Genomic DNA, 9,360 nt, shown 5'->3' on the forward strand with positions numbered 1-9,360 from the left:
AGAGGCTGTGGCAGCAGCGCAGATCGTTGAGGCTTTAACAGCCAGAAGGGGCAGCGGCAGCAGCACAGGTCATCGAGGCTTTGACAGCCAGAAAAGGAAGAGGCAGCAGCGCAGATGGTCAAGGCTTTGACAGCCAGAAGGGGCAGCGGCAGCAGCGCAGATCATTGGGGCTTTGACAGCCAGAAGGGGCAGCGGCTACAGCGCAGGTCGTCAAGTCTTTGACAGCCAGAAAAGGAAGAGGCAGCAGTGCAGATCTTCGAGGCTTTGACAGCCAGAAGCGCTGCGGCCGCAGCGCAGATCTTCGAGGCTTTGACAGCCAGAAAAGGAAGAGGCAGCAGCGCAGGTCGTCGAGGCTTTGACCGCCAGACAGGGCAGCGGCAGCTGCGTAGGTCATCGAGGCTTTGACCGTCAGAATGTGCTGCAGCAGCAGTGCAGGTCGTCGAGGCTTTGACAGCCAGACAGGGCAGCGGCAGCAGCACAAGTGGTCTCACTGGCAGAGCCTAAGTGACACCAGATAAAGTTGAGCAATGGACTCAATCCTGATATTCACCTGAGATGGTGGTGCTTTGTTTTGACCCCCAGTCTTGTTGTGACCTATGGAAGGTATAGAGCTGCTGCCCCCCCCTTAATTAGACAAATATCTTGTATTTCATAAGCATATATTTTCATTGTTTTACAGTTTTAGTGTGAGCTCAGCTTCTAAAAAGCACCTCTTGAACGGGTTATTTTGGGATTGATTCAGGTTGGCCCCCAAAGCAGCTCACTTCAGTTCAATGGTCTCCAGCAAGAAGCATCCAGCCACGCATGAGCCCTCCTGCCCCTTCTTATCCAAACGTGGCTGCAGCAGAAGCTAGCCTGGTGCTTCCATTTGGAACTATGGAGTTCTCTGCTGGTTTCTGGTGTGCCTGGACCCCGCCTTCCAACCTCTAGGGCTGGGCATGGCCCTCCCAATCTAATTCACCTCTGCTCTCACAGTCAGGTACATTTTGGTGGGAAAGGGAAGGAAAGAGTATGAGCTGGTTGGAATCATGCTGAACCAAACACATCCTAAGCTGGGTCTGAACTGCAGGAGGGTTTGGACTTGGCTCATAAAGAGCATGAGATGACGCTTGAAACTGGAGAAATCTCTTCAGTTCAAAGACTTAGTGGCCTCAATAAATATATGAAAAAAGCTTATTTGGACGAGCAAAGAATTGTTGTTGTTGTTGTTGTTGTTGTTGTTGTTGTTGTTGTTGTTGTTGTTGTTGTTGTTATGTCTCCCCACCCTGATACATAGCGGAACAAAGAGAAAAAAATATATATAATAAACCAGCAGACATACAAAAATCAATCTTTAAAGCAGGCAAAAATAAATACATATGAACTTATACCAGCTTTAAGGTGTTTCCAATAGTACATATAAAAATGTAATTTTAAGAAAAATCTTAGCCTTCCAAAGGTGAAGACTTGCTCATCCATTAACGGAATACCTGTATGATTGCTGCCTGCAGTAACTTGCGCGCTAGGTCACGGAAGTGTCTGTATCAGAGTCGGACATCCCCTAAGTTGGAGCAAAGCCACTGTAAGTGCATCTTTTATTATGTATACATTCATCTTCTATCAAAAAAACACTGTCCATATATATTAGACATGATAGCAGTGAAGTTGTACAATTAAATAAAAAATGTGTAAATACTAAAGAATATTTGACAGTTAAATTGTGAGGAATAAAGAAACCATTAGAAACATTAGAACAGGCATTCCCTGTTTCCAGTTCCTACCTCCAAGTAAAACGCCATGCCAATGGCTCTCTTCTTGTTGTTCGGACAGCACATATATTCCCGTGCCAATCGGGCAATCCTCTTGTACTCTTCTGTTGAGGAGGTGAACAAGGTCCTGAAACATAAGAGTAAGAGACAAAGAATTCACAAGTCTGAAGCTGGCAGGAAGAACCACCCAGCGTTCCTGCACAACAACCACCACCACCAGGTTACTTGAACGCTGAGCAGAGCCTCCCGCCTGCATTCGCTCCCTAAGACGCACACACATTTCCCCTTACTTTTTAGGAGGGGGAAAGTGTGTCTTATAGAGTGAACAATATGGTACATTTTCTGAAATAAATAAGAAGTTTATCCCCATTTCCCCAGAAAGCAGCCCTTGCTCTTCATGCCTCACCTGCCAGTCCTTTTCACCTTCTTACCTTGCCAGAAGACGAATGCCTTTGAAAAAGCTTTCTGGACTTGACAGCATATCCCAGCAGCTTTGCAACCCCAAAACCTCAAATTCGTCAAGGTATTCAACACGCCCAATCAGTTGTTTCAGGGCCTGCACAGCGGTCCTGAGTCAAGTGAAGGAATTAAGAATATTATATTTTTAAAATTTGTATACTGCCCTTCACCCGTAGATCTCCGGGCAGTTCACAACATAAAAATGCAAGTTAAAAAGCACAAAATACAGAATAAAAACAAGAACCAAAGCAAACCAATAACTCCTCTCCCTCCAACAAACGCAGTTGAAAGGGCATAGGAGATTAATCAGCCAATGGCGTGATTGAAGAGGACCATTTTTTGCCTGGCATCTAAAGGCACCAGGCAAGCCTCCCTGGGGAGAGCAACCCACTAATGGGGAGCCACCACAGAAAAGGCCCCTTCTTGTGTGGAGGAGGCACGTGAAGAGGGGCTTCCGATGATGAGCACAAGGTCTGGGTAGGTTCATCTGGGGAGTTTTAGGTCCTTGACATCTTGCAGTCCAACCCCAACCATCACCCCCTGCAGCCTCCCCCATGTTTCCAGCACAAGCGGCAACCTTTTGGCTGTGATGGAGACTTAAGGTTTCATGACACGTGAGTCCCACCACACCCAAATCAGCCCATCGTGCGGGAGAGTCTCCAACATCCTCTCCCATCCTAGTGTCCTTCAGATGTTTTGGGCTACAATAACTCCCATCTTCAGCCCAGTTGTGCTGGCTGGGGCTGGTGGGAGTTGTGGTCCAAAGCGACTGAAGAGCACAGGGGTTGGGGAAGCCTGGGTCTCCTAGCTATCTAACCTAAGCAGAACCTCCATGTCCAAATGAAGCCTATCTCTTGGGGGAGAGCTGAGCCATCACCACTATGGGTCAGAGAGAGAAGGGAGGCCCCCCCCCCAAATGCATTAGCAGGTCCCTTACATCAGTGGATCGAGATGCGAAGAGGGCTCCGGGATTAGACTTGCCGCCCTCGAACCTCTTCTTCTCGCCTCATGGACAAAACAGATCTGAGTGCTAAGTGCAAACAGCAGGTGGTGGAACTTGCTCTTCAGGATACCTGCAGCCTCAGGGAACGACAGGATATGACACAGAGCGTTGGTAGCCTGGAGGGACAAGGACAGGAGAACGGCATTCAGCAGAGGTCATCGTCAGATCAAGATCTCAGACTCAGACGCGACTCAGAGCCCCGGTCCATCTCCCTCAGTGTTGTCTACACTGACTAGCAGTGGCTGTCCAGGGTTTCAGGCGAGGGACTCCCCGACATGGAGATGCTGGGGCCCTTCTGCATACAAAGCAGGTGCTCACAGGATGGACCACTTATTAAGATGCACCCCCCTCCCAGCAAGAAGCCCCCAGCCCCATCCAGCACCCATTCAAAACAATCCAGGAGAGAAAAACTGAGTGGTTTCGTACCGCCATTGGCATTTGAGAAGTGCTGCGTCGCCTGGAAGTGACTTCCGCTTTGGGGTCTCCATCCTGCAGCCTTTTCAGGAGGGGTCTCAGCAGCTTGACGCTGGAATACTGATCAGCGACCAAGGCCTTCCAGATCACTGTGGCACTTCTGCAATTTTTCAAAACAGAATTTTTCCTTTTTCCTTTTCTTAAAAAAAGTCAGGCCTTTGATATTTTCTTTATATTGCACATACATTAGCAAAGAAAGAAACCACAACTCGGAGCACAATTTTTTGCAAGTACGAAATTCAATATAAATAAATATAAATTAAGAAACCCCTTAAATCTACCCCTCCCCATTTTCACATCACAAAAACTTACTCATCACACTCCATTGAACAGTCCAACAGGCTGTCTACGACCGGCTGCATGCGCTTGGTGGCTAGGCTGACAATAGCCGAAAGTGTCACTTCCTTAGTGCGGGTGTCGGAGATCTGGTGGAGATGGTTGTAAATCTCCTTCACAACCATAGGCAGCTGGAAGAAGATAAAAGAAGACCAGGATGAGAAAGTGTGGTGAACTGTTTCTATTTTGCTTAATGTATGTAGGGTTTGGTGTCAGCGTTACTCATGCCGGTTCTCTGCCGTTCACTTGTGTTCCTTTGGTGGTGAAAGAGGTTGGGCTTGGCCTAGGGTGTGGTTGTTTGTTTGTGATTGGCTGTGGTGACCTTTGTTTTGAATCAATTCCAGTACCCTTTTGGTACTAGATTCTGGCTCCTGCAAAGTCAATACTAAATTGTCAGCAAATGCTTTCAGTTTGTACTGTTTAGCACCCACTTGTATGCCTTCAACCAATTAGTCCTTTCTGATCATATTTAACAAAACCTCCAGGACCGATATAAAAAGCAATGGAGAGATTGGGCAACCTTGTCGTGTTCCTTTCTCAATCTTAAACTCTTCTGTCACTGCATTGTTCACAATTAATTTTGCCTTTTGTTCTGAATAAATTGCACCTATACCATTTTCAAAACCTAGACCTACCCCCATCCCCTGTAGATTCTTCTTCATAAAACTCCAAGAAATGTTGTCAAAGGCCTTCTCTGCATCCACAAAAATCAAAACTGCCTTAGTATTGATATTCACTTGTAATTTTTCTAGAATATAAATTATATTCCTCGTATTATCAGACAAATGTCTGCCCGGGAGAAAGCCCGCTTGGTCTTTATGAATTTCTTCTACTAACACCCTTTTTAATCTTTTAGCCAAAATATCTGCAAAAATTTTGTAATCTTCCATTCTATTTCCTGGTTCATCAATTTCATATATTGTACTTGATATAACTTTATCTCTTTCAGGATCTCCTGTGATTTTGGTTTTGCTCTCAGCTTCTTCTCTCCTTGCTTTATTTTTTCCAAGATTTTATCCTTTTTTTCATTTTGGGTTCTCTTCTTAATTGCATTCTGTTGTATCAGGAATCCTCTCATAACTGCCTTACTTGCATTCCAGATTACTCTTTTTTCCACTGTTGTGTTCATATTTATCTCAAAGTAGTTTCTCAGAGTTTTTTGGGCCGCCTTCATCACTTCTTCATTCCTAAACAAAGTATCATTCATCCTCCATCTGAAGGAACCAATTGGCGTCAATTTCATTTCCATCTTCACTGCATTATGATCAGAACAAGTCTTGGGGCAAATCTCCACTTTGCTGGTCTTTGGAGCCAGTCCTCTAGTTACCCAGATTTGGTCAATTCTTGTCCATGTCATTTTAGCCTCGGGGAAGAAAGTTCCCTCTCTTCCCAGAGGATTCTTTATTATTCTCCAAATATCAACTAAGTCCATATTTTCAGTCATGTCAAAAAAAGGTTTTTGGTAGTCTACCATCTTTGGTGACTACCTGTCTCTGAGCCTTATCCATATTTGTAGACACCACTCCATTCATGTCTCCCATCAAGATCATATTGTAATCCATATAGTGCATCAGAGTCTCATGTAGTTTCTTAAAAAATTCCGATTTTCCTTCATTTGGTGCATAGATGCCTACTATCAAGAATTGCTCTCCTTGTGATTGAATTTCAATTGCAACAAATCTTCCTTGGTCATCTTTGAATATAAATTTCGGTGATAGGCTTTCTTTTGCATAAAGAACTACTCCTCTTTTTTTAACTTTATCTGATGAGATAAATTCATGACCCTAATCTTTTGTTGCTCAATATCTTCCTGTGTAGCCTTATCACATGTGTTTCTTGTAGACAAATCAAATCCAATTGTTCTTTTTTTAATAAATGAAAGACTCTCCGCCTCTTTTCCGGGGAGTTCAGTCCATTCACATTCCAGCTCAACACTTGCAACGCCATAGTGTAATTACTCTGCTTTTCCTCCAACTGCTTGCTCTTCTTCTGTTGGTAATGTTGACGGCAGGTTCACTGGGGGAGTCCAATCCAAAAGATAATGCTGCTATCTCCACTATTCCTTTATTTGGTGATCTTCTATCCAATGCTCTTTGCTCAAGTCCTCTATCTGGTGATTTCCTGTTTGGTGCTCTTGGCTCTTTTCCAACTTCCTTCTGCAGGTCTTCTGCAGGTTGACGACTCTTAACGACTGCAATAGGTCTTACAGGAAAAAGCAGGAAAGAGACTGGAAAGAGAAGCTGCTGAATTGCAACTTATTACCAAACTTAAAACCATGGAGAGACCTGGTCTGAACAAAGACATTGGATTCTTATCTCATTATACATGACAAAGCCATTTTTCACCTTCTCACCCCTTGCTTTTTCCTGTAAGACCTATTGCAGTCATTAAGAGTCGTCAACAGGCTCATCACAGCTATCTGCCAATCACCCATTCCCACCACCCTTCTGAGTAATACCCCTCCCCACCTTCTCACTATATAGAAGGGTCTGGTGACTTCTGTTTCAGTGTATTTGAAGAAGTGTGCATGCACACAAAAGCTCATACCTAGAACTAACTTAGTTGGTCTTTAAGGTGCTACTGGAAGGAATTTTTTGTTTTGACTATGGCAGACCAACATGGCTACCTATCTGTAACTCCCCCACAACAAACACTCTGCGAGGTGAGTGGGGCTGAGAGACTTCAAAGAAGTGTAACTGGCCCAAGGTCACCCAGCAGCTGCATGTGGAGGAGCGGAGACGCGAACCCGGTTCCCCAGATTACAAGTCTACCGCTCTTAACCACTACACCACACTGGCTCTTCTTACTTCCCACACAATGCCTTCTTACTTCCCAGAAACATGCTAATTCTAAGTCCGAAGAGAATGGTTGATGTAGAGGAAACCTGCTCCCCCTGCCTCCGTTTTCAGCCTTACGTCCTCCATTTCCATGCCGCATTCCTCAAGGAAGGACCTCAGGAGCTTTCCTGCAGCCTGAGAGACGGCTCTGTCTTCCACTGTCAGGTTGTCAATCGCCTTCAACACGACTTCGTTGATCTGGCTGGGCGTGAGGTGCTCCCCAAAAGCCTGGCACAAAGAAGAAAGAAGAGGGAGTTTTCTTCTGCTCCACACTCTGACCACGTTTCAGTAGTCCAAGGGTGCCTTCACAAACCAAGTGAAAGACATCTCCACTCTGCCTAGAGAGGATTGAACTAAGTGACCCCCACGTCCCTTCCAACTCTACAATTTGGTGATTCTATTTATGTGTTTATTTAAGTAGCTGAAAGATTTTACAACAAACAAAACTAAAAGTCAGGTGACGCCTTGCTATTTTCGATCCACATCTTAAATTGGTTATGACATTGGAACATGAAGAGGTTCAATCTAAAATCAGACTAGAAAATTTAAAAAAAAAAAATTCTTCCAGGAACAGAGAGGGTGAATAATAGTGGCTATCCGTTATATAACCAATGCCAAACAGACTGGGTGGGAACCTGCCGGCTGTGTGTTTAGTTCTTAATATACAACAAAAACACCCACCACAAGGTTGGCATAGTCCATTGGCTTGGCAGTGCCTTGTGAAAGATGCATCGAATGAGTCAACTTTTCCTATTCTTTTTCCGCCCTGAGGAGCCCAAGGTGGCAATGCATGGTTCTCTCTCCTCCCCGTTTTAGTCTCATGAGGTAGGTTAGACTGAGAGACTGTGACTGACTCGTGAGTGGGGATCTGAACCCTAGGTCTCCCAGCACCTGGTAGAATTTCAATAAGTAGAATTCTGCATGCAGTTTAGGCTACCGGGCACTTGTCTTTGAGCAATTTATTCTAATACAATGCATTTCTGAATGTTATTTACACTAATAGCTCACGCATGGATTTTTTTACACACTGTTTGGCATTGCGAAATTCAAGGACACGTGAATTTCAAAGGCAGGTTGTGTTTCAGTCCTCCTGTTGTTTCTGAAAGCCTTGATTTGATAGCTTTGGCTTCCAGTGTGAACTGCTCTGAATCTCTCCCTCATCCCTAGAAGGCGTGGGCTGCCTGAGGGCAGGCTGAAGTTGGTGGGGCAGGGCCCCATTGGCCCGAGTGAGCAAATCTTTGCTAACTGGGAGTGGCTGCGGTCTTAGCAATAAAGAGTACAAAAGGCCACCCCTACCTTGGCCACTTTTGCGATGTTGTAGTGGAAGAGGGAGGGCCCAGGGATGAAGAAGTCTTCTCGGACCCATCTGACCATGTTGCCTTTCTTATTTTTATTCCTCCTCTTCTCCAGTTCCTTACCTAAGCAGGGTCGGGTTTTGGAATATGCATGCAAAAGAACCCAGCATTAGTGCTCCCTGCTCAAAACCTCCAGTTTTCCCGCTGGGACCAACAAAAACAATTATTGGTTTCACCTCAAAAATTATAATTCAGAATTGGAAAAAAGGTTCAGAAAGGGGCAACCAAAAGGACTGGGGTGCTTGTGGAGCAAATGCTGGTTGCAGCATTTGGGGGGCGGTTCCGTTTAGAAAAACGGCGAGGAAGAGGAGACACAATGTATGGCTTGGAGAAAGTGGAGAGAGAAAGCTTTCTCTCTTGCCCTCATAACATGAGAACAACTGGACCTCCAATGAAACTGAAGTTTCAGGATGGTCCTTCTTCTTGCAATGCACAGCTAAACTCTGGAACTCCCTGCCACAGGAGGCACTGATGGCCACGGACCAAGATGGCTTTCAAAGAAGATGAGGCAAATTCATGGAAGAGAAGGCTACCCATGGCTATTAGCCAGGATGGCTATGCTCTGCCTCCATGGTCAGAGGCAGCAAAGTACAGGAGTAGAAAGAGCTTGAATTCTGCTTGCTGGATTCCCACAAGCATCTGATCAACCCCTGTGGGAACAGGATGCTGGACTGGGCTGGGCCACTGGTCAGGTCCAGAAGGCTTTTCTGATGAACATCAGCAGTGAATTCCTCCCCCAAGACTGCCCTCTCATCTCTGGCCAACGGGGTGTTGGCGTTAGGCCAGTGCTAGCACAATTCTGGCCCTCCTGAACTCCCTGATCAACCCCAGCAGCAGCCAGCATGGGCAACACTCAGGGATGATGGGAGTTGGAGCAGCCTCTGGAGGGCTACAGATCTCCCACCCTGCGGCTTACAAGAAACAAGCCATTTCCCAGCATCCCCCTCACCCATTTTGGCTATCATGATGTAATGGAGATGGTACAAGGCCTCCGCTGACTGCAGGCCAATCTCCTTCACGTTGTCTGCGAGGTGAAGGGACAAGAGCGCCACCAGCTGTCCAAGAAGGGGGAAATCCTGGGATACCTAAGAAGTGGAGAGAGAGAGATGCACAGTCAGCCCTCGTCCCACAGAGCCCAGCAAGAGAAA

The 9,360-nt window shown here is 45.8% G+C and overlaps 2 protein-coding genes across 4 annotated transcripts; both read right to left on the minus strand.

Annotated features, from left to right (window-relative positions):
• Positions 1 to 909: 909 nt before the first annotated feature.
• LOC307218838 (maestro heat-like repeat-containing protein family member 7) lies at positions 910 to 4,085 on the minus strand. 3 transcript variants are annotated; one of them, XM_079981760.1, is made up of 7 exons: positions 3,997 to 4,085; positions 3,637 to 3,784; positions 3,145 to 3,326; positions 2,180 to 2,317; positions 1,761 to 1,875; positions 1,470 to 1,540; positions 910 to 1,150 (listed from the first exon to the last, which is right to left on the minus strand). In XM_079981760.1, exons 1-6 carry the CDS (start codon positions 4,044 to 4,046, stop codon positions 1,502 to 1,504), a joined length of 672 nt encoding a protein of 223 aa, XP_079837886.1. In that variant the 5' UTR covers positions 4,047 to 4,085; the 3' UTR covers positions 910 to 1,150; positions 1,470 to 1,501. The 3 variants fall into 3 exon arrangements, with proteins under 3 accessions (XP_079837886.1, XP_079837887.1, XP_079837885.1); XM_079981761.1 differs by having other exon boundaries at positions 910 to 1,172; XM_079981759.1 differs by lacking the exon at positions 910 to 1,150 and having other exon boundaries at positions 1,273 to 1,540.
• LOC307219185 (uncharacterized protein) lies at positions 4,058 to 9,360 on the minus strand (the record flags this gene model as incomplete). The annotated part of the gene is made up of 5 exons (XM_079982189.1): positions 9,162 to 9,360; positions 8,154 to 8,275; positions 6,936 to 7,085; positions 4,097 to 4,151; positions 4,058 to 4,062 (listed from the first exon to the last, which is right to left on the minus strand). The coding sequence occupies exons 1-5, from the start codon at positions 9,175 to 9,177 to the stop codon at positions 4,058 to 4,060; spliced, it is 348 nt and encodes a 115-aa protein (XP_079838315.1). The 5' UTR covers positions 9,178 to 9,360.

This window comes from Podarcis cretensis (genome assembly GCF_951804945.1).
Source record: "Podarcis cretensis genome assembly, chromosome: 6".
Classification (NCBI taxonomy): Eukaryota; Metazoa; Chordata; class Lepidosauria; order Squamata; family Lacertidae; genus Podarcis; species Podarcis cretensis.

Excerpts from the sequence above, each read along its gene's own strand:
- LOC307218838 (XM_079981760.1), bottom strand. The coding sequence starts at position 4,046 with ATGCAGCCGGTCGTAGACAGCCTGTTGGACTGTTCAATGGAGTGTGAT. Across the intron at positions 3,785-3,996 it reads TGTTCAATGGAGTGTGATGA|AAGTGCCACAGTGATCTGGA; the intron begins GTAAGTTTTTGT and ends GAAAAATTGCAG. Across the intron at positions 1,541-1,760 it reads GCATGGCGTTTTACTTGGAG|GGGATGTCCGACTCTGATAC; the intron begins GTAGGAACTGGA and ends GCTCCAACTTAG.